The sequence below is a fragment of the Saimiri boliviensis genome, chromosome 13 (genome assembly GCF_048565385.1).
Source record: "Saimiri boliviensis isolate mSaiBol1 chromosome 13, mSaiBol1.pri, whole genome shotgun sequence".
NCBI classification, from domain to species: Eukaryota; Metazoa; Chordata; class Mammalia; order Primates; family Cebidae; genus Saimiri; species Saimiri boliviensis.
In genome coordinates, this window is record NC_133461.1 from 31,590,303 (window position 1) to 31,614,498 (window position 24,196).

General features: G+C 40.4%; 1 protein-coding gene across 11 annotated transcripts in view; it reads left to right on the forward strand.

The window, feature by feature from the left end:
• Positions 1 to 5,848: 5,848 nt before the first annotated feature.
• Positions 5,849 to 24,196, forward strand: part of PIAS2 (protein inhibitor of activated STAT 2) — a 139,363-nt gene continuing 121,015 nt past the window's right edge. For 4 of the 11 annotated variants that reach the window (XR_012513109.1, XM_039463629.2, XM_074383514.1 and 1 more), the window contains exon 1: positions 5,850 to 6,043. Coding sequence is in view for 4 of the 11 variants with exons in the window: in XM_039463629.2 (XP_039319563.1) it covers positions 6,020 to 6,043 (24 nt within the window). In the remaining 7 variants the exon portion in view is untranslated. Of the gene's footprint in view, positions 6,044 to 17,309; positions 17,399 to 20,101; positions 20,211 to 21,192; positions 21,288 to 24,196 lie in introns of all 11 variants that reach the window. The other 7 variants (XM_074383511.1, XM_074383510.1, XM_074383516.1 and 4 more) reach the window with 4 other exon arrangements.

The following is a 24,196-nucleotide window of genomic DNA, read 5'->3' on the forward strand; positions in this document are numbered from 1 at the left end:
TTTATCTATATGTAAATTATAAATGTATACAGATGACCATTCTACTATACTTTCGAAGTTTATTTATTATTATTTTTGAGAGGAGTTTTACTTTTGTTGCCCAGGCTGGAGTGCAAAGGTGTGATCTCCACTCACTGCAACCTCTGCCTCCTAGGTTCAAGCGATTCTCCTGCTTTAGCCTCCCGAGTTGCTGGGATTATAGGCATGTACCACCACACCCAGCTCATTTTGTTTTTTAAATAGAGATGGAGTTTCACTATGTTGGTCATGCTGGTCTTGAACTCCTGACCTCAGATGATCCACCCACTTCAGCCTCCCAAAGCGTTGGGATTACAGGTGTGAGCTACCACACCCAGCCTCTACTTTTTATTTTTTAATTATTATTATTTTTCTTAAAGGCTAGTCAAGTGATGCAGCGGAAGTGGAGAAGAAACAAAGAAATTTGTGATTAAGGTTTTCAGGATAAAATGTTGAGGCCAGGAGCAGTGGCTCACACCAGTAATCCTAGCACTTTGGGAGGCCGAGGTGGGAGGATCACTTAGGCCCAGGAGTTTGAAACAACACGGGCAACATGGTGAAACCCTGTCTCCACAAAAGGTACAAAAATTAGTGGGTTAGGTGGTGTGCCTGTGGTCCCAGCTACTTGGGAGGCTAAGGTAGGAGGATTGCTTGAGACGAGAGGTGAAGGTTGCAGTGAGCTGTGATCGGACCAATGCTCTCCGGGCTGGGCGACAGAGTGAGACCCTGTCTCAAAAAAAAAAAAAATCGAGGAAAAAAATCATAAAAATTCCTTGTTCAGTTTCCTTGATATTACTTTCAGTATAGTCTAAGACTAAAACAGTATTGGCAAAGTGTGAAGGAATGAGGAAATGTGATTAGAAATAGATATATGCTTAGCAAAAGTAGAAAAGTGGCTTGGAAAACATCTGGGAGGCCTGAGCACTGTTTTAGGGAGACAGGAAGTAATCAGTGGGAAGGAAAATAAAGATATTAAAATCAGTGAGGTCCAATGGGTTCAGAGACAGGAAGGGAAAAGATTAAGAAGACAGGTGCTTGGAACTAAACTCAGTGTTACATGGATGGTCCAACCAGGTTCAAATAATCTTTTCTAAAATTACTAGGATATATCATATGGTTGTTAATTATGTTTCTTAATGAAGTGCTTTTTTTTTTGGTATGTGTTTATCAGCTGTTTAGACGCAAAATCAGCTTAGTCAGCTGTTTAGACACAAAAAAATTATCATCTTTCACTTTATACGTTTACGAAGTACATTTATATACCTGACGTATCAGATCAGGTATCTCATCAGGTATCCTCAGTTAGGTGCAGTCATTTTTCTTTTCCAGATTAGAAAAATTAAGTTGAGACTTCACTAAAGTTACACAGCTGGTAAGTGGAAAAGCTACTCCTGAGATTTTTGACTGCATGTATTAAAATCTTAAGACACTTTAATCACAGTACTTATAATGAATCTTCTAATTGGAGCCATTTTAAGGGGGTGGCCTAGCCAGGTAATTGCCTGGAGGTTCAATCCATAAAGAGCACTAAAACGTTTTATCATTGGAAATGTAATAAGGAGAAAAGATATATTTAATAGAATTCCTCTGGTAGAAGAGTTCAGCATGTGGTTGGAAGCGGTACTTTGATATGTGGCCTTTTGTGGGTGGTAAGATGACTGCACCTCCCTTCTTCCCCACTCCCCTCTAAGGGTATACCACATTACCACGTTATAAAGAAGTTGGATTCAAGTAAGTGCAGGGACTTCTTTTTGATGAGGATATATAAATCTAGACCAGAGCAAAATGATCACAATAGTGAAGTGAGACATGCCCTTTCTACCCTTTACCACTCAGCCATTCCTTTGAACAGACATTGAATAATTATTAGGGAGTATATAGCATAGAAAAGATGCCAAATTAATAACCTGGTCTGGTGAGACAAAGTAGCATCCTATTTCAAAATTCTTTCTGTTGTAACTAATAGGAATCTCAACTCAAATAATCTAAAACCTTACAAGCAAGGCATTGGGTCAAGAAAACTGGCCAGTACAGAGGAAAGGAGAGTGTCAAAGTCAATGCTGAGATTTTGTGTGTGTGATTTTTTGCTCACAAGAAGGGTTGGTTCTCAGGTTGGCTCTTCACTGTAGCAAAATGCCCAGTGTTCCACATGCCAGAAAGTCTTATCTCTAATCACTGAATAAATGTCCTAGGCTTCCCTCTGATTGCTCTACCTTAGGGCATGTGTCCACACTTGATCTACTTGGTAAACCCTAGAAATGATCAGTACTAATCAGATTTATGTGCCCAGCTCCGATCTAATACTGTGGCCAGAATGACATAACAGTCCTTAATGACTCAGGCCAGTCTGAGGCAGCACCTAGAACTCTTTGCAGTCAAACCTAAGCAACCCAGCCAGGAGCTGCAACACATTGAGGAAGCGGGCAGAATGGATGCTGGGAAGCAACGACAACGTACACTGCAAGTAGGTTTCAGTGGGGCTTTGCTTTGCTTCTCTTACTGTTTTGTGTTTATGATAGTCCCCCATATGGGTGTAAGCTCCTCTGTGGCAGGGCTGTATTGCGCTCTATTTATCTTTCTATTCCCTGAAAACATCTCACACAGTGGCATTCACTTAATGTCTACTAAACAATGTTAAACTCTACTGAGGTGTAAACTAAGGTCTAAGGAGAAAACATCAAGAGTAAGGATAAGCCAAGCTAAGATCACAAAGTTAATGGTGGAGAGACAGAATTAGAACCTGGACATTGTTCATTCATTCCTTTAATTCATTAAACAAATACAAGGCCAACTATTTGTCAGGCATTTATCAGCCATTATAGTCTAGTGGGTTTACAATTTTTCTTTTCTTTTTTTTTTTGAGATGGAGTCTTGCTCTGTCGCCAGGCTGGAGTGCAGTAGCATGATCTTGGCTCACTACAATCTCCCAAGTTTAAATCTTCTCAAGTTTAAGCGATTCTCCTGCCTCAGCCTCTCCAGTAGCTGGGATTACAGATGTGTGCCACCACACCCTGCTAATTCTTGTATTTTTAGTAGAGATGGGGTTTCACCATGCCAGGATGGTTTCTATCTTGTGATCCGCCTGCCTTAGCCTCCAAAAGTGTTGGGATTACAGGCATGAGTCACCGTGCCCAGCCTACAATTTTTTAAATATAAAATTTAAAAACAATTATTTTTTAATTTTTTTTTTTTTTTTTTTTTTTTTTTTTGAGACGGAGTTTCACTCTTGTTACCCAGGCTGGAGTGCAGTGGCGCGATCTCGGCTCACCGCAACCTCCGCCTCCTGGGCTCAGGCAATTCTCCTGCCTCAGCCTCCTAAGTAGCTGGGATTACAGGCACGCGCCACCACGCCCAGCTAGTTTTTTGTATTTTTAGTAGAGACGGGGTTTCACTATGTTGACCAGGATGGTCTCGATCTCTCGACCTCGTGATCCACCCGCCTCGGCCTCCCAAAGTGCTGGGATTACAGGCTTGAGCCACCGCGCCCGGCTATTTTTTAATTTTTTTTGAGAAGGAGTCTCACTCTTGCTCAGGGTAGAGTGCAATGGTGGGATCTCAGCTCACCGCCTCCTAGGTTCAAGCGCTTCTCCTGTCTCAGCCTGCCAAGTAGCTGGGATTACAGGTGTGAGCCACCAAATCGGGCTTTTTTAATTTTTTTAAACGGAGTTTCGCTTTTGTTGCCCAGGCTGGAGTGCAATGGAGAGCTCTCTGCTCATAACAAACTCCACCTTCCAGGTTCAAGTGATTCTCCTGCCTCAGCCTCCTGAGTCGCTGGGATGACAGGCATGCCCCATCACGCCCGGCTAATTTCGTATTTTTAGTGGAGATGGGGCTTCTTCATGTTGGTCAGGATGGTCTCGAACTCCTGACCTCAGGTGATCTGCCCGTCTCGGCCTCCAAAGTGCTGGGATTACAGGTGTGAGCCACCGTGCCCGGCTTAATTTTTGTATTTTTAGTAGAGGCATGGTTTCACCATGTTGGCCAAGCTGGTCTTGAACTCTTGACCTCAACTGATCTTCCTGCCTTGGCCTCCTAAAGTGCTGGAATTAGAGGTGTGAGCCACTGTGCCTGGCCGAAACAATTATGTACATATACATATATATATATGTGGTATATATATAATGTATATAATCACATATATATAATATATATTATATATTACATTATATAATTATATATTATAAAGATATATAAATATATTTATATTATATATATTTATAAATTATATATTTATATATAATCACATATATATTATATATGTGATTTTATATATATAAAATATATAAAATTTATATATTTATATTTTATATAATATTTATATATTATATATTTTATATAAAATATATAAAATCACACAAATACCTACATAATTACCATGGAGACTTCTCAGAAAGGAAAAGTTCACGGTTCTAGGAGAAGTCATAACAGAGATTTGAATCAAAATGTGGGATGTGAGCGAGGGATGGTCTTCATGAGGAAGTGACGCTTAAAGTGAAACCTTAAGGATGAACAGGAGTTAGAAGAAAAGGAGAGGGTGGGAAATTATTCTTGGCTCAAGGCTTTAAAACTTGCGGGGAGGCCGGGCGTGGTGGCTCACACCTGTAATCCAGCACTTCGGGAGACAGAGGTGGGCGGACCACCTGAGGTCGGGAGTTCCAGATCAGCCTAATCAACAAGGAGAAACCCCGTCTCTACTAGAAGTAAAAAATTAGCTGGGCATGGTGGTGGTGCGTGCCTGTCATCCCAGCTACTCGGGAAGCTGAGGCAGGAGAATCGCTGGAACGGGGCAGACGGAGGTTGAAGTAAGGCGAGAGCGCTCCATTGCACTCCAGCCTGGGCAACAGGAGCGAAGCTCCCTCTCAAAAAACAAAAACAAAAAACTTGCGGGGTGCGGGGGCAGAGGAATGGACGGAAGGTCTGATGGAAGATCTGAAGTGCAGTACGGATGAAACGAGGGGTGGTGGGAAGAGACAGTAGGTAGGAAACTGATGAAACAGTCCTAAAAGTTACATTAAGTGTTTTAAAGTCTTTTTGTCCTTGAAGAATTCTACCCAATTCTTCATGGAAATTGAACCCTGGACTCTGTCCGGCGATTTTTCTGACCATCTTGACTCGGCGTCTTCCCTCATTCTCTATCAGCACGTTAGGGGGGCCATCGAGCTTCCTTCTGTCTACTTACTCTGCCTTGGCGTTTCACTTCTTCCTAGAGATCAGATTTCCCTGACTTTTTAGCATGGCCCTCTGAGCGCTCTCATTTCACTTTTACTCCCCGCCTCACCCAACTGTCTCCCAGTTCTGCAGTCCGTGACCTTCAGGTGCCCTTCAAAGTCAGGAAAAACTCGGCAAGGTGGGTACTTGGAGGGCATTAGTAATTCAAAGAGGTGTCACACAACCTCATCATTGGATGGGAACAATAGCTTACTCAACACCCATATTTGATTGTTCCGCCACAACTACTCTGGGGGATGGTTTTATTTGCGGCGGTTTTCTCCGTCCACAGCCACCGCGTGAAGGGCAGCGTAAGAATCTTCCCGAATGCTCCAGTCACGCGTCCCGGCCGCGTCTTCTTCCTCCCCGCCACTTCCCCAGGCCAGGCCCGCAGATAACGCCTCAGTCGCGAGCGAGCTCTAGGCAGTCGGCAGGGACCTAAACGGGGAGGGAAGGCAAGACGCGTGGCGAGCGGAGCCAGGCCGCGGGGCTGCAGGCCAGGGGGGGTCGCGGGCGGGCGCCGTCGCCGAGCGGACGGAAGGCGCGGGCGGAAGGCGGTCGCACTAGTGGGCAGGGGGCACCGCTAGGGGCGGGGCTTCGGCGCGTCGGGGGCGGGGCTCCCGTGCCGGTCACGTGACGTCCCCGGCTGTAGCGGCAGCGGCCGCGGCGTCTTAAGCGGCGCCCAGTGCAGGATGGTGCTGGAGGCGGAGGCGGCCGTGGTGGCGGCGGCGTCGTTGGCGGCAGTGGGAGTGGGTGCGGCGGCAGCGGCGGCGGCGCCCGCGGGTGGTATAAAATGGCGGATTTCGAAGAGTTGAGGGTAAGCGGGGGCGCGGGAGTGGAGAGCGGAGGCCGCGGGGGAGGGGATGGGAGGGGCGGTGGGGAAGCCGCCAAGTCGCCGGCCGCCTCCTGCTCGTGCCTCAGGGGCCGGTTAGCGGAGCCCCGAGTCCCGGCCCGCGGACGAACGGGCGCCTAGCGCGCGGGGGAGGGGAGCGGGCCGGCTGAGGGCGCGCGGGCGGCGCGGGGGCGGCGGGCCTGGGCCGCTGCGAGCCGGCCCCTGAGTGCTGCCTGAGGTCCGCACACCTGGCGCGTGGGGCCGGAGCGCCCTCCGGGAGGGGCACGTGGGGTCCCGACATCCCGGTTCGCCGTGAGGGCCGAGGTGGAAAGCAGCGTTTGATCCTCCCACCTTCGCCGGGGTGTACGTGTCTGTGGCGATTCACAAGTGTGCAGGCTACTCACTTGGTGGAGGACTGTTTTCTGAAAGGTGAAGTTGCGTTTAGGAATCTCCTCCTCTTAACGGCTGATGCTACGTTTAGTCAGGTCTGTCACGAGAAAGGCCCCTTCCTGCCACCCATGCCTCCTAACAGCTTCGAGAGAATCCTGCCATCTATAATCGGCCTTAAACCTCGATATTTTCTTAGTGCTTTAGTAAGAAATCTGCAAAGTCCATGTTGTCGTGAGGTTTGTGCACCCCTTTTACTCTTGAGGAAAAATATTTTTTTTCTTCGTAGCCTTGAAACAAGATCATAACTTTATTGTTGATACCTTTGTATAGTAGAGGTTTGGAATAGGGTTGTGATGGGGGTGGAACAGAAAAGACTTTTTTACCCCCGGACTGATAACCTTAAAAGTCTTTAACTAAAAGCTAAGTGTGACGAACGAGCCGGATTTATTTTGTCTATATCACTGAATTACTGGCGACATAAATGAGATGTTTACGGACGGAAACGCTGATTTTTAAAAAAATGCATTTTAAGGTAGAGATGAGTGTGAACCTAAAATTAAATTTACTGTCATCCGTTTGTGTAACACTTACGATGTTAGCGTGTCTTAAATAAGGAAGAGGAATCCGATAAAAGGTTCAGTTTTGTGTGTTTATTACTGTTTTCCTTGAAGGACGGGATGGGGGAAGGATATTGAAGTTACCTGCCTAGTAGACTTGAGCAAAATAACGTGTGTTCTGCTCTTAACGGGGATTGTTAGAGTTTGCACAGTGCCTGCCTTATTCCCTCCTGCTATTTCAAAAATAATTTAGTTCTCAGTAAAGACATATTTATGCATGTTACGCCCCATGCTAGTTTATGCAGAGGACCATGGTTGTAGATAAAGGGTGTTCATACTTGGTAAGTGTAAGGGTTTCAGTGGCTCAGAGCCCCAGCTGTAGAGCTTTTAACACCTGTGGAGCTTTTGAAACCAGGAGGCCTGAGCTTCACCTTTGTAAATTCCTGCGTTAGATTTAGGATGGGTTGAGAGGACTGAACTCTGAAGTTATATTTATTTTTACCTGCAATCTAGTTTTAATTTTTGTGTAGTAACAGATGCATACAAGTTTTCTTTTCTTTTTTTTTTTTTTATGAAAACTTTCCAGGATTTATATTAGACTCTTGGGAATGTTGTTGGTCAAAGCTTAATGTAAAGCGGAGAATTTACTCGCTGTTACAGCAGAAAAAGCAGTCAGTGCTCAGATTGGAGTGAAACTGGAAAGTGGTAGAAACCAAAGAAGCTTTTTTTCTCTTTCTTTCTGCCTTCCCCCCTCTCTGTTTTGTTTTGTGGATCAGCTTCATCATCTCTTCCTGTAAATCAGCTCTCTTTACTTTTTGCATTTGTTAGAAGATGTCCCCTCCCCCACAATTCATATGAAGTGCCCAACAGAGACTAACTGGGGAGAATTTTTAGAGAGAAGGGAACAGGCTGGGCACAAGCAGTAAGCATTATCCACTTTTCTTTGCCTTAACTGCTCTGTGCAGATCCATGTTACCCTACACTTGAAGATGAACAAACAGTAATGATGATGGTATATACCTATTTTAATAGTGGTTATTCCATACCTGGTTCTGGTCTAAGCCTTTTTTTCTATACTTATTTAATTCTCACAATGTTTTGAAGAAATGGAAGCACAGAGAGGTTAACCTGACCTAAATTAGACAGCTTGAGACTTGAAAAGCTGAGATTTTTAATCTTAGACATGTAGCATTAGAGTCTGTGCTTTTCAAAGCCCAAGATACACTGCTTTGTTCTGGTACCTTGGGGTCTAGGTGGAACTCCTAGCCGTCATCCTGCGATTGATCCTGAATTAATTGATTGATCATCTCCTGTGTGACATTATAATAGAGGAAGAAAAACAGACTAAAAAACTGATTAGAAAGAAAAGGGGAAGAAATAATCTTGGATTCTCAAAATGATGATCAGATGATAGGTAAATTATAGGACCAGGAAAAATTATGGGTGTTAGTTTGTTGGCTAACTTCTTGGCAGTAGAGGAAATGGTCAGCCGATCTGGATGCCACATATTTGGCTGCTGATATGCCACAGGGAGGATTTCCATAATGCCTCAGGGCCAGTTATTTTGGACAAGTATAGCCAGAGCAGTTCACATCCTGGCTAGTGCTGCATCTAGACTAGAGGTAGGGAATTTTGTGAAAGGTCATCCTCAGTGTGCTTTGGTGACTCTTGTGCCTTTGCTTTTTAGACTTGTGTGTGTGTGTAGGGGGTGGTTATTTGATGAAGCAACTCTGTTAAGGGGTTGCCTGACCGTTTCAGTTTTGGAGACTGCTATGTGAGCCAGTATGAGAGATCTTGTTTGGTCATAGCAGAATATGGCAGCCCTGTACTTTCTTGCCTTTCAGTCCAGCTGACCAGAATACCAGCCCACTTCTCTTCCAGTTCTTCTGGGAGAGAGAATCTGATCGACTGAGTTTAGGTCAGTCTCTACTTCTGTTCTAATCATCTATAGCCAGGGGCTTAGAGTCACATCACACAAACCTCATCAGCAGATTATCCTGATGGGCTGAAGGAAAGGAAGTGGGGATGTTCTCTGTAAAGGGAAAATGTGGCCTGTGTACTCAAGGATGATTACAATAACGTGTTATTTATTAGAAGCTTTCAAGGTGCCAGATAAGAAATTACTCAATTCGCCAGTTGCTTCTTCTTCTTCTTATTTTTTGAGACGAGTTGCCCAGCCTCTGTTGTCCAGGCTGGAGTGCAGTGGTGCCATCTGAGATCACTGCAACCTCTAGCATCTATGTTGTTAGGAGTTGAAAGAATGATTAGTTTATGAATGAACAGGTTTTGAATTAATTAGTTGTGAATTAATTAATGGGGACAAGATCATAAGATTTGATAGCTGGAACTTGTGTCACTGCAGCTTTGCTCCTTCAAAATTGGTCTGGAGGGCAGGGCGTGGTAGCTCACACCTGTAATTCCAGCGCTTTGAGGGACAGGAGGATCGCTTGAGGCCAGGAGTTCTGGGTTACATTAGCTCTGATCCTGACACTGCACTCCAGCCTCAGCCACAGAGGGAGATCCTCTAGGAGTTGATTTTCTGGCATTACTTACCTCGTCTTTAACCAGAGGAGCTTTTTCTTTACCCTTGTATTTCTCTTCCAGTTGTATGTTTCCAATACTGTGGCCCACTGGTGGCAGTCCTTCACAAAAAGGTCCCTGCTGCACTTTAACCTGGTTAGTCTACTTTCCCTGCTTCTCATCACTCAATGCGGAGGAGGGGGATCTATTGTAGTGACTTTTTTTTTTTTTTTTTTTTAAGGATCTCCCTTCTGTATTCTTCATCCCCTTCTTTTCATGCATTGAAAATTTGCTCTTCGTTTCTCATTTTTCTCAGAATGAGAGTGAATATGCATGCAAGAAGTTGTGCATTTGTCCTGGTGAAAGAGCAGTGATGACAACGTAATAGATAATAGGTAAACCAGAACGTTTACCAAACTGGATAAATTTGTTGTATCATAATTTGAAGGTCAGATTTGGGTCTTTCATGCTGAGAAGCTTAAGTAATTCTGTAACAGAAAGCCTTCTGTCTGGTAGGCGTTTGGTTCCCTTATACCTCCCAGGAGCCACCATCCTGATAACTTAAAGTGCTGTTAGGATGCAGAGGGAGAATGGGAAGTTAATGAGGGATTTGAGGTTGGAGGTCCTCATCACTCTCCTCTCCCCATTTATTGGGCAGCGAAATAGACTAATAGATATGATTGAATCCTCCATATGATTCAAAGCTATCATGGGACGGCAACTGAAATTTCCAAGACTTCACCTGAGATCATGTCTATGAAAGCACATTCTAAACAAAATATATTCACAGTGGCACAAGCCTGTAATTCTAGCATTTTAGGAGGCTGAGGTGGGCAGATCACCTGATGTCACGTTTTTTATTCTTTCAATTCCATTTCTTTTTTCTTTTTGTTTGTTTTGTTTTGTTTTTGAGATGGAGTCTCACTGTGCCACCCAGGCCAGGGTGCAGTGGGATGATCCTGGCTCACTGCAACCTCTGCCTCCCATACTCAAGCAATTCTTCTGCCTCAGCCTCCTGAGTAGCTGAGATTACAGGTGCCCACCACCATGCCCGGCTAATTTTTGTATTTTTATTAGAGACGGGGTTTCACCATGTTGGCTAGGCTGGTCTAGAACTCCTGACTTTGTGATCCACCCGCCTTGGCCTCCCAACGTGCTGGGATTACTGGCGTGAACCACCTCCCCTGGCCTCTTCTCATGTTTTTGAAATACTGAAAAAATTCCAAATAATGAAAGTCTTTTTTCCATTAAGTCCTACTCCCATTACAACTGCTTTTAACCTTTTTTGTTTGTTTTTAGGGTTTTATTGTTGTTAATCCCAATCTAAAAATATTATACCACACCTTTCTATATATGTTTTTTCAACTCAAGAAAATATTTCTTAACTCTTTGGTAGATAAGAAATTTAGGTCATTTTCCACCTGTCCTAGACTTTGATTTTTACCAGTTACATTTTTGTTCCTAATTTTGCTATTATTTTAAACTTTTTATTATAAATTTCTTTTTCTTGACCTATCATTTTTAGGCAGTACATTTGGCCCTTCATGTCTGTGAATGACTTACCTGTGGTTTCGACCAATGTGGATCAAAAATATTCAGGAAAAAAAGGATGGTTACATCTGTACTGAACATGTACAGACTTTTTTCCTTGTCGTTATTTCCTAAGCAGTATAACAGCTATTTACATAGCGTTTGCAATATATTAGGTATTATAAGTAATCAATAAATTATTTAAAGTATATGGGAGGATATGCATAGGTTATATGCAAGTACTGTGCCCTTTTATGTAAGAGACTTGAGCATCCTTGGATTTTGTTATCTGCAGAGGACCCTGGTATCAACTCCTTATGGATACTGAGAGACAACTGTATTTTCTCATTTCCTGGTCTTTCAGAAAAAGGTATAACACCCATCCCTTTCCTTTTGGGATTTAAAAGCCAAACCTTCCTTTTGTTCCTCCTCCCCTCCCAGCCTTTGTTTTTTTTCTTTTCTTTTTGAGATGGAATTTTACCCTTGGTGCTCAGGCTGGAATGCAATGGCGTGATCTTGGCTGATTGCAACCTCTGCCTTCTGGGTTCAAGCGATTCTCCAGCCTCAGCCTCCCAAGTAGCTGGGATTACAGGTGCTTGCAACCTCGCCCAGCTAATTTTTATATTTCCAATAGAGATAGAGTTTTAACCATGTTGGTCAGGCTGGTCTTGAATCCTGACCTCAGGTGACCCACCCGCCTCAGCCTCCCAAAGTGCTGAGATTACAGTTGTGAGCCACTGTGCCCGGCCTCAGCCTTTATTTTCTATTAGTACTATTACATTGTGAATATTTGTAGCATTTATGTAATTTTTTATAACTCTTCTAAGTTTTCTGTGCTTCTACAGGAAAATTCTAGAAATTGAGTACTAATAACAATCTTTTAAATATGTATGTTGACATGAGTATTAGTTACTGTAGAACCAAGTACTGTGGAGCCGTAGAGGAACTTCTATGTTATTAAATCTGTGATCCTAAAAAGAGAAATATAACAAAGTCGGTCGGGCGTGGTGGCTCACGCCTGTAATCCCAGCACTTTGGGAGGTTGATTGAGTGGATCACCTGAGGTCAGGAGTTCAAGACCAGCCAGGCCAACATGATGAAACCCCGTCTCTACTAAAAATACAAAAATTAGCCTGGCGTGGTGGTGGGCACCTGTAATCTCAACTACTCAGGAGGTTGAGGCAGGAGAATTGCTTGAATCCAGGAGGAGGAGGTTGCAGAGCCAAGACTGCGCCACTGCACTCCAGCCTGGGTGACAGAGCATGACTCCGTCTGAAAAAAAAAGAAGGAGATGTAACAAAGTCCTGCTTGAATGAGGAAAGCTCACTGAAGTTATTTTTAAAATTTAACATTATAATGGGTTCTCATCTTGTAACCATTCAGCTTTTCTTGGTAAACTTTCTGGAGTCTTCGCCTGCCTTTTCTAATTTGGGAAGCTTTGTAGACCTGTTACCCAGCTGTCATCCTGGGATTACTTCACATTGTCTCCTGGGTTAGATCTGTTGTTATTTAGATCCCATGTTTTTCTTTTATAGATGCCTTTTTAATTTTACAGGAATACACTTTTAAATAGTTATTTCTTGAAGGATATGCTGGTGATAAACTTTCTAAGTTCTAAGAATGTTGAAAATGGCTTGCCTTTGTTCCTGATTGAAAGTTTACATGTGGAATTATAAATTCCTCAGAACTTTGAAAGCTTTGCTGGAACACTTGCAGATCTGATGGTTATTTTCTTGTAGTACATCTTTGGGATTTATTTACATTCTGGAAGATTTCTTTGATTTTGTCTTTGAACTTTTCTATAAAATTTATTTTAGTAGTTATCTACTTAATTAATAAGAGCTCTTCTATCATCTTTTTCATTTTTAAATAGCGACCTGTCCTCAATTTATGGGGAAATAGCGTTGAATTTCTCTGATGCTGATTTCTGTAAAGTTCTTGAAACACTTCTCTGAATTGGTAACTCTAGTAGTGGGTTTGTATTTAGGTATACCGTACTAATTTTTGTTCTTTAAATGTTTAAGTTATTTGAGAAGTACAACAGATTATAACAGGTAAGGTGTATGTAAACAAACATACATATAACTACCAGCCAATATAATACATCATTAGTGAAGGTTTAGCAGGGTGCTCTTTACTGATCACGTCTACCACTCCCACGCCCACCGTCACCAATGAGAGTAGCCACTGTGCTGAATTTTGGATTTGTCATTCCTTGTCTGTCTTTATACTTTTAACATATATACATATGTAAAATTTATTTATTTAGAGATGGAGTCTCACTCTTGTTCCCCCGGCTGGAGTGCAATGGCATGATCTTGGCTCACCGCAACCTCCGCCTCTTGGATTCAAGCAGTTTTCCTGCCTCAGCCTTCCAAGCAGCTGGGATTACAGGCATGTGCCACCATGCCTGGTTACTTTTGTATTTTTAGCAGAGATGTGGTTTCTCCATGTTGGTCAGGCTGGTCTCGAGCTCCCGACCTCAGGTGATCCACCCGCCTTGGTCTCCCAAAGTGCTGGGATTACAGGCATGAGCTACCGTCCCAGCCAAATTTATTTTTAAGTTTAAACATTTCATTTAAATGAAATAATGCTGTTAGTATTTGGGATTTTGTTTTATTTTGTTTTGTTTATCGTTGTTTTTGATTTTCCATTATGTGAATATACTGCAATTTATTCATTCTCTTGGTGGGGAAAATTTCGGTAGTTTTCATTTTTTTCTGTTACACATCCCCATATCCCTTATCTATATTTCTTAAATCGAATGAGTTTGAAAATGGGAAAAAAAACCTGTAAATTTTCACCAAACTTACCTTGCAGAAAAACACCGACCTGCACTGATATTGTAATCTTCGTTGATCTCGCTTAGTGTGAATATTTGTGTGTTTCACTATAGAGATTCTAGGAATAGAATTGGTGGTGCTTAAGAATAATACGTGCATTATTTTCCAAAGAAGGTGGTATCAGTATATGTTCTTTCCAGCAATGCAGAAGTTTTCATTACTCAGCTTTCTTGCTAACATCTGCTTCTGTCACACTTCAGAAGGTTTTACTGGCTGAGCATGGTGGCTTACATCTGTAATCCTAACGCTTTGGGAGGCCACAGTGGATGGCTTGAGACCAGGAATTTGAGACCAGCCTGGGTAAAATGGTGAAACCCCATCTCTACCAAAAAAAAAAAAAAAAAATTAGTTTAGCATAGTGGCACACACCTGTAGTTCCAGCTACTTGGCAGACTGAGGTGAGAGGATCACCTGAAGCCAGGAAGTCAAGGCTTCAGTGAGCTGTGATCATGCCATTGCACTCCAGCCTGGGCAACAGAGTGAGACCCTGTCTCAAAAAAAAGTTTTTACCCGTAAGTATAAAATACCACGTTTTAGTTTTATTTTCTTTTGCTGGTGAGTTTGAGCATCTTTTACTATACTGATAATCATTCTTTCCTCTTTTCAGATTCCTATTCATGTCTTTTGTGCATGTTTATACTGGATTTTTAAAAAAAATTATGTCTTACTGATTTTTAATAGTTCTAACAGTTGGATGTATGTGGTGCAAATTTCTCCTTTCAGTTGGGCTCACTTTTAAATTCTATTTTTTTATTTTTGTTTTTGAGGTGGAGTCTTGCTCTGTTGCCGGGGCCGGAGTGCATCGGTGTGATTTCGGCTCACTGCAACCTCCACCTTCTCCTCCCTCGGTCTCCCAAGTAGCTGTGATTACAGGCACCCACCTCCATGCCCAGCTAATTTTTATACTTTTAGTCGAGACAGGGTTTCACCATGTTGGTCAGGCTGGTCTCGGAACTACTGACCGTAGGTGATCTGCCCTCCCAAACTGCTGGGATTACAGGCGTGTGCCACTAAGCCCTGCCTTATGTGTTTTTGATGATTAGAAGTTCTTAAATTTTATGTGATTGCATTTATCAGGCTTTTGTTTATGGATAGTGCTTTTGAATCTTGTTGAAGAAATTTTTTAACGGAGTTCTTGAAGGTATTTTCCATTGTAAAAGTACAAGATGGAGGTTTTTTTTCCCCTCACCTTTTCTCATTTAAGATTTTACTCCACCTGGAGTTGATTTCATATGTACTGTGAAGTGACCAACATACATGTTTTTTCCTCAAAGAATAATAAATTGTCCCATCACCTTCCATGCAGATTTTTTTCTGCACTGGTTTGGATGCCATCATACATCTGTGCTTTGGTTCTGGACTCTGGGCTGTTAGTCTCTTTGCTTTTATAGAAATTGTTACAGAGTTACAGGAACTAAAACAAAATGATTATGTTTCTAGCATAAACAAACTTCTTGCCTGGTAAGGTGGCTCAAGGCTGTAATCACAGCACTTTGGGAGGCTGAGGTGGGAGCATCACTTGAATCCGGAGTTGAAGACCAGCCTGGGCAACATAGTGAGACCCTGTCTGTGTGTAAAATAATATTTTTTATAAGAAAAAACCAAACTTCTTTTGATATAGCATATACATAGAAAGTATACAAATCATGAGATTATAGCTGGATGAATTTCCTCAAAATAATCATCTTGCAGGTCAAGAAAGAGAACATTACCAGCACTCCAGAGATTCCCCTCCCCAGTGGATAACCTCATTCTTCCAAAATCGACCTACTATCCTAACTTTAACAGATTAGTATTGCCTGTTTATGAACTTTATATAAATGGAACCTGTATAGTATATATACAGTTGCTCCTTGGTATACTTGGGGGCTTGGTTTTAGGACCAGCTCTCCTAATACCAAAATTTACATGTACTCAAATCCTGAAGTTGGCTCTGCAGAACCCATGTATAGGAAAAGTTGGCCCTCTGTATATGTGGATATCACATCCTGCAAATACTGTATTTTTTTAAATCTGCATTTGATTGAAAAAAAATCTGCTTATAAGTGGACCTGCATAGTTCAAACCAGTTGACAGGATACAATTGACCCTTGAATAACACAGGTTATTGTTACTGGATAATGAATAACAATAACTACATGTTATTGTTATTTAGGGTCATCTGTTTTCTGTTTCTGTATATGCATTCTGTTTCTGGCTTTTTTCTGTTTTGTTTGCAAGATTCGTCCTTATTGTTGTCTGTAGTTGTAGTTTGTTCATTCCCTTTTGCTAGTGGTATGGTAGAGTTTCAGTCGCTTCATATCCTTGTCCACCCTTTTAATTTCAGGCACTGTGGTGAATGTGTGTTAATTTGCATCTCCCTAATAAGTAATGATGTCAAGCTCCTTTGAATGTGCTTATTGGCCATTTGGGTTTTTTTTGTAACGTGGCTTGCCAAGTCTTTTACTCATTTTTATATTGGGACATCTGTCTTTTTTCAAACTGATTTGTGGGAGTTCATTATATATCCTGGAAACCATCTCTTGCTTTTTATGTTTTGCAAATGTCTTCTCTTGTTTCCCCTGCCTTATGAGTCTATTCCGAGTTCTGGACTTTTAACCTCTCCATTGCCCTTTCTCATTGGCAAATATCTACAGGGAAGGCATCAAGAGACAGCTTTGTAGGCTCTCCTTCTTTCCAGAGTCTTGGTGTCTCAGGTCCTTGCTGCCTTTGTAGTGCTTCCTGCATTCATACTGATTTTTATGTTTTAATATTATATTCAGTTAAGTTCTCACAGGGAGGGTTGGTCTGAAACAGTCTAGTCAGTCATTGAGGGACACAGAAGTAGCACAAGTTCTCCTGCCTTGTAGTTTTTCAAGGAACTTGATTATGTGCTCCTCCATGTAATTTTAGAATAATGTTTTCATGTTTTACGCACACTCACACACACACACACACACACACACACACACACACACACCCCTTGTTGGTATGTTGATGGAAAATGCATTGAATCTGTAAACTAGTTTGGAGAGAATTACATTTTGCTGTTAAGTTTTCTTAACCATGATCATTGTAATCTCCATTTCTTTAAAAAGGTCTTTTTTTTTTTTTTGCAATGTCTTTCAATAAAGTTTTGTTATTTTCAGTTAAAGGATTACAAATATTTTGTTAGATATATTTCTAGCAACATTTTTATAGCAAATCATAAGTATTATCTTTTTATAATTATGCTTTGCTAGTGTATGGAAGTATAGATTTACTTTATATAACAACCTTGCTATACTCCTAATCGTGATAAATTATCTTTAGATTTCTTTTGGATTTTTCTATGCAGATAGTCCTATCTATGAATAATGACCTCTTTGTTTCCTCCTTTCCAATTCTTATGCTTTTTTTTCTTTCTTTTTCTTGTCTTAATGTGCTGGCTAGGATCTCCAGTACAATGTTGAATAGAAGCTGTGATGGGGGCATCCTGATCTTGTTCCTGATTTTAAAGGGAATGCTTTCAAAGTTTCACAGTTAAGTATGATGCTTGCTGTAGGTTTATTATAGATAATCTTTTCAGGTTAAGGCTGTTCCCTTTCTTAGTTTGCTAATTAAAAAAAAAATCATGAATGAATTTTATCAGAAGCTTTTTCTGCATCTTTTGAGAAAAACATGTATTTCTCTTTTGTAATCTGTTAACATGCTGAGTTATATTATTTTTTTCCCAATACTTAAACAAAATTTATGTTCCGAGTATAAACTCAACCCTTATCTATCTGTTCCTTTTTTTCATTGGACTCAGTTTGGAGATATTTAATTTAGGATTTTTGTCTCTCATAATGAGTAAAACTGGCCTATAATTAAAAAGTAGTCCTTTCCTCTTCTGGAAGAGTTTATATAATTTAGAAAGATCTGTTTCTTAAATATTTGGTAAAACTTGCTTATAAAATTATTACTATTGTTTTCTTTGAGGAATGCTTTAATCGCTTTGGTTGTAGGACTGTTCATATTTTCAAGTTTCAAACCTGTTTTGGTAGTTTGTACTTTTATAGAAAGTTGTTCATTTCATCTACATTCTTGAATTTGTAGCATTTAGTTGTTAATCTTTTTATTTTGTAGTAGTAGTTATAGTTAATATCCCCCTTGTATTTTTTTAAAATGCCTTCTTTTTTCTTGATAATTTTTGGCTAAAAGTTTGCCAATTTTTAAAGATTTTTCAGAGAATCAAGTTTTTGATACTGTTGATGCTCTTTACTGTATCCTTCCCCTGTTTCATTAATTTTTGCTCTTCATTTCTTTTCTTATATTTCCTTTGGAGTTATTTCTGTTCTTTTTTTCTAATTTCTTAAGTTAGGTGCTTGTCATTAATTTTCAGCATTTCGACATAGTTATTTAAGATCATAAAATGTCTATGTATTGCTTCCTCGTTACATGTTTTGATATGTAATATTTCTGTTATTTTTACTTGTATTTTTCTACTTTCTACTGTGAATTATTAACTTATGAGCTATTTAAAAATTTAATTTCTGAACATATGAGAGTTCCTCTAGTTGATTTGGCTATTGATTTGTAATTGCATTTTGGTTAGGCAACATGTTGTGTGATGCCAATTGGTGTGTATAATGCCAGTCCTTTGAAATATGTTTTGACTATTGAAAATCTGGTTCATTTTTATTATTTTTATTTGTACATGAAGAGAATATGTATTGCCTAGTTTTTGGTGCAGTTTTATGTATGTCCAGTATGTAGGCTTTTTAATTATGTTGTTCAAATCTCATGTCTTTATTTTTTGAGAGAGCAGAGTTAATCTCCTACTAGAATTTTGTTTTGTTTTGTTTTTCATTTGTTTGTCTAGTTCTGTTGATTTTTTAAAGCATATTTTAACATTACTAGCACATGAAAGAACTGTAATCCTAGCACTTTGGAAGGTTGAGGTGGGAGGATCACTTGAGCCCAAGAATTTGAGACCAGCCTGGGTACCATAGTGAAACTCCATCTCTTAAAAAAAAAAAAAGTTTAAATTTGTTATGTTTTCCTGCTGAATTGAAACTTTTCCTCTGTGTGATGACTCTTTATGTCCAGCACTGCTTTTCGTATTAAATACTACCGTTTATTAATATTAACATACCTAGATTATCTTTCTGTTTTTGAGACAGAGTCTTGCTCTGTGACTCAGGCTGGAGTGCAGTGGCGTTATCTTGGCTCACTGCAACCTCTGCCTCTTGGGCTCAAGCAGTTCTCCTGTCTCAGCCTCCCAAGTATGTGGGACCGTGGGCACACGCCACCATGCCCGGCTAATTTTTGTATTTTTAGTATAGATGGGGGTTTCATCATGTTGGCCAGGCTGGTCTTGAACTCCTAACCTCAGGTGATCTGCCCACCTCGGCATCCCAAAGTGCTGGGATTATAGGTGTGAGCCACTGCACCTGGCCTCCTAGATTATTTTTCTGTCAGTTTTGCCTGATTTATAAAATTTCACCTCACCCTTACATTTTTGTGTCCTTTTATTTCAGTTTTATCTCTTTTGAATATAATGCCATTGAATTTGAGAGAATTTTAAATTTAGTCTGATAGGCTTGCTCCTTGTAATTTTAAATCAAACTTTTAATGAAGATAATTGTCAATCCACTTGCATTTCTGGGAAATCATACAGAGACATTCCATATACTCTTTCTCTAGTTTTTTCCACTTAAAAGACCATAGTACAGTACCACAACCAGGATGTTGACATTGACACAATCAACATACAGACCATTTTATCACCACAAGGATCCCTCCATCTAAAGTATTGTCATTTTATAGTCACACTTGTTCCTGTCTCATCCAGTTCCCCCACTCTCTGGGGCCCACTCAGCTTTTTCATATCTGTGATTTTTGTCCTTTCAAAAATTCATAAATAGAATCACACAGTATGCAAACTTTTGGATCTGGCTTTTTCATTCAGCGTAATTCTGGAAATTCATCCAAGTTGTCATGTTTAAACATCTTATCCTTTTTTATGGCTGAATAGTTTTCCATGATATGAATTCACTATAGTTTGTTGAGGGACATCTGGGTTGTGTACAGTTTTTTGATAATTATCAATAGAAGTGCTATAAAGATTTGTGCATAGGTTTTTTTTGGTAAACGTATGCACCAGTCTTTCTTGGAGATAAAAAATGCCCAGGAGTGCAGTTGCTGGGTTGTATGGTGATTGTATGTATAGTTTTTAAAGAACTTGCTAAACTGTTTTACAGAGTGGCTGTACCATTTTACATCCCTACCAGCAATGTATGGAGTGATCCAGTTTCTCTGCATCCTCGCCAGCATTTGGTGTTATCAGTGTTTTTCATTTTAGCCATTCTGGTAGGTATATCTAGTGATATCCCAGTGAGGTTTTTATTTACATTTCCCCAATGGCTAATGATGCTGAACATTTTTTCGTGTGCTTATTTGCCATCTGTATATCCCCATCCATAACATGTCTCTTTGTGTCTTTTGTCCTTTTTCTCATTGAATTCTTTTTTTTTTTTTTCCAGTTGGGTTTTGAGAGTTCTAGATATATTCTGGATATTAGTCCTTTGTCAGATATGTGGTTGCAAATGTTAATATTTTCTTTGAGTCTGGTGATTGTCTTTTTATCCTTTTAAAGCGGTCCTGTCTGTTAATTATCTTTTTATCCTTTTAAAGGGGTCTTTTGTAGAGCACAAGTTTTAAAATGTGTGAAGTCCGGTGTGGCATATTTGCTTTTATGGATCTTGCTTTTAGTTTCAAATCTAATAACCCTGCCTAGTCTAAGATCCTGAAGATTTTCCTGCTTATTAAAAAAGAAACCAGTTTTATAGTTTTTACATTTGACTCTTTGATCCGTTTGGAATTATTTTTGTGTAAGGTATGAGACTTAAGATGAAGTTCATTTTTTTTTTAATCTATGGGTGTCCATGTGATCCAGCACCACATATTGAAAGGCCGTCTTTCTTCCACTGAATTAATTTTTCACCTTCATCAAAAATTATTTGGGCATATATGTATATGACTATTTCTGGGGTCTATATTCTGTTCCCTTGATTTCTGTGTCTACCCGTCCATTAATACCATGTAGTCTGTCAGTCTTAGCTCAGTTGTAAAATGGGATAGATTGATTCCTCTCCCTCTATTCTTTTTTTTTTTTTTTTTTTTTTTTTTGAGATGTAATCTTGCTGTCGCTCAGCTGGAGTGCAATGGCGTGATTTCCATTCACTGCAACCTCTGCCGCCCGGGTTTAAGCAATTCCCCTGCCTCAGCCTCCTGAGTAGCTGGGACTACAGGCGTGTGCTACCACACCCAGCTAATTTTTTGTATTTTTTAGTAGAGATGGGGGTCTCACCATATCTACCAGGATGGTCTCAATCTCTTTACCTTGTGATCCACCCACCTTGACCCCTCAAAGTGCTGGAATTACAGGTATGAGCCACTGCACTCGGCCCTTCTATTCTTTTTAAAAATTGTTTTGGCTCTTCTATTAATATTTCTTTTGCTTTTCCATGTAAATTATAGAATAATCTCAGCTATATCTACAAAAAGTCTTGCTGGTATTTGGATAGGAATTCTATTAAACGTCTGTATCAGTTTGGGGAAAGTTGACATTTTAGACTATGTTGAGTTTTCCAATCCATGAAGAATTTATTTAGATTTTCTTAGATGTTTTTTTTCAGTGTTTTATAGTTTTCAGCATATAAGTCCTGTACATGTTTGTTACATTTTTACATAGGTATTTTAATTTTCTTTGGAGTGTTATAAATGGTGATGTTTTTAACTTTCTTTTCACATATTCTTTGTTAGTGTATAAAGGTGTGATTAGTTTTTGTATGTTGATTTTATAACCTGAGACCTTGCTGAACTCACAAGTTCTAGGAGTTGTTTCGTATGTTTGTTGAGATTTTCTACGTAAATCATTCCATCTACAAATAGTTTTATCTTTTCTTTTCAACCTCTTATTCCTTTTACTTTAGTTTCTTGTTATTCTGCTAGCTAGAACTTTTAGTACTATGTTGAATGAGTGGTGATAGTAGGCATCTTCGCCTCAGCTCCAATATTAAAGGAAAAACAATCTTTCACCCCTGGGTATAATGTTGGCTCTAATTTTTTTTTTTAATAGATCTGTTTATCAAATTGAGGAAGCTCTCCTCAATTCTTGTTTTTGAGGGTTTTAAAATCATAAACAGGTGTTGAATTTGTGAATTTTTTTTGGCATTGATTGATTTGATCATGTGATCTGTTTTTGTAGCTATTCAAAATAAATACAAAGATAAGACACAATGAAAATGCTGAGCAGCAGTGGCATATAATGAGCCAGCCTTGCATACCAGAATAAACCCTTCACTTGGTCATGGTGCATAATGACCATGGTTTATAATTCTCTTTATGTGTTGCTGAATTTTATTTGCTAATGTTTTGTTAAGGATTTTAACGTCTGTGTTCATGATGAATATTGGTTTATAGTTTAATTTTTTGTGTTGTCTTTGTTTTGTTTTCTTATCATGGTAATATTAGGTTTATAAAATGAATTGGGAATGTTCTCTTCTGTTTTCTGGGAGAAATTATATTGAATTGGTATTCTTTATTTTATTTTTATTTTTTAATATTTTTTGAGACAGTTTTGCTCTTATCACCCAGGTTGGAGTGCAGTGGCATGCTCTTGGCTCACTGTAACCTCCACCTCTCTGCCAATTTATTTATTATTTTTGAGATGGAGTCTTGCTCTGTTGTCCAGGCAGGAGTGCAGTAGCGTGATTTCGGCTTACTGCGACTTCCACCTCCTGGGTTCAAGTGATTCACCTGCCTAACTTGATCAAGTGATCCACCCACTTGGCCTCCCAAAGTAATCCTGAATAACGGGGATTACAGACATGCACCCCCATGCCCTGCTTATTTTGTTTTTTTTGTGACAGGGTCTAACTTTGTTGCCCAGGCTGGCAGATTGCAGTGACGCGATCTTGGCCAACGGCCTCCTCTGCCTCCCAGGTTCAAGTGATTCTCCTGCTTTAGCCTCCTGAGTAGCTGGGATTACAGGTGCCTGCCACCATGCCTGGTTAATTTTTGTATTTTTAGTAGAGAAGAGGTTTCACCATGTTGGTCAGGCTGGTCTTGAACTCCTGACCTCAAGTAATCTGCCCGCCTTGGCCTCACAAAGTGCTGGGATTATAGGTGTGAGCCACCACGCCCGGCCGTTTTTTTTGTTTTTTTTTTTTTTGAGACGGAGTTTCACTCTTGTTACCCAGGCTGGAGTGCAATGGTGCGATCTCAGCTCACCGCAACCTCCACCTCCTGGGTTCGAGCAATTCTCCTGCTTCAGCCTCCTGTGTAGCTGGGATTACAGGCACGCGCCACCGTGCCCAGCTAATTTTTTGTATATTTTAGTAGAGACGGGGTTTCAACATGTTGACCAGGATGGTCTCAATCTCTTGACCTCATGATCCACCCGCCTCAGCTTCCCAAAGTGCTGGGATTACAGGCTTGAGCCACCGCGCCCGGCCCAATTTTTGTATTTTTAACAGAGTTGAGGTTTCAACATGTTGACCAGATTGGTCTCAAACTCCTGGGCTCAAGTGATCCATCCACTTGGCCTCCCAAAGTGCACCCTTGCACCTTACTTCCAATTTATATGCCATCGTTGGTCAGCATTTTCATCCTTTATAAAAAAAAAAATTTGTATTTTTCCTGATGATCTCAGTATAAGATCTGTGTTTTCTTAACCTCACTAATTTGATACTGTTACTTCATACAGTAAAGGTTTGTTTAGTTGACTAACTTCTTCTCCGTATTTGTTTTCTATGATCAGAAACAAACATCAGTCTGTGATCTTCATACTCATTCTGGGCCCAGTGTGGTTTTGGGAGGCCAAGGCAGGAGGATCACTTGAGCCCACGAGTTTGAGACCAGCCTGCAAAACATAATGAAATCTTGTCATTACTAAAAAGTGAAAAAAAAAATAGCAGGCATGGTGGTGTGTGCTTGTAGTCCCAGTTACTCTGGAGGCCGAGGCAGGATGATCACTTGAGTTCAGGAGTTTGAAGCTGCAGTGAGTAGTATTTGTACCACTGCTCTCTGGGCAGCTGAGCCGAGACTGTCTCAAACAACAACAACAAATACTCATTCCACTAGAATACTCTGGTTTGGCAGTAGTGGGCTTTTTGCATTTCACTCACTTTTGAGTTTGTTAATCCTGCTTTTGTCTTTAGGACTTTTGCATCTGCTGTGGAATGCCTTGGAATGCTTTTCCTCACATATCCATTGGGTGCTTTCCTTTTCCTTCAGTTACTTATTCAATTGCTATATCAGTGAGGCCTTCCCCTTTAAAATGGCAAATCCTC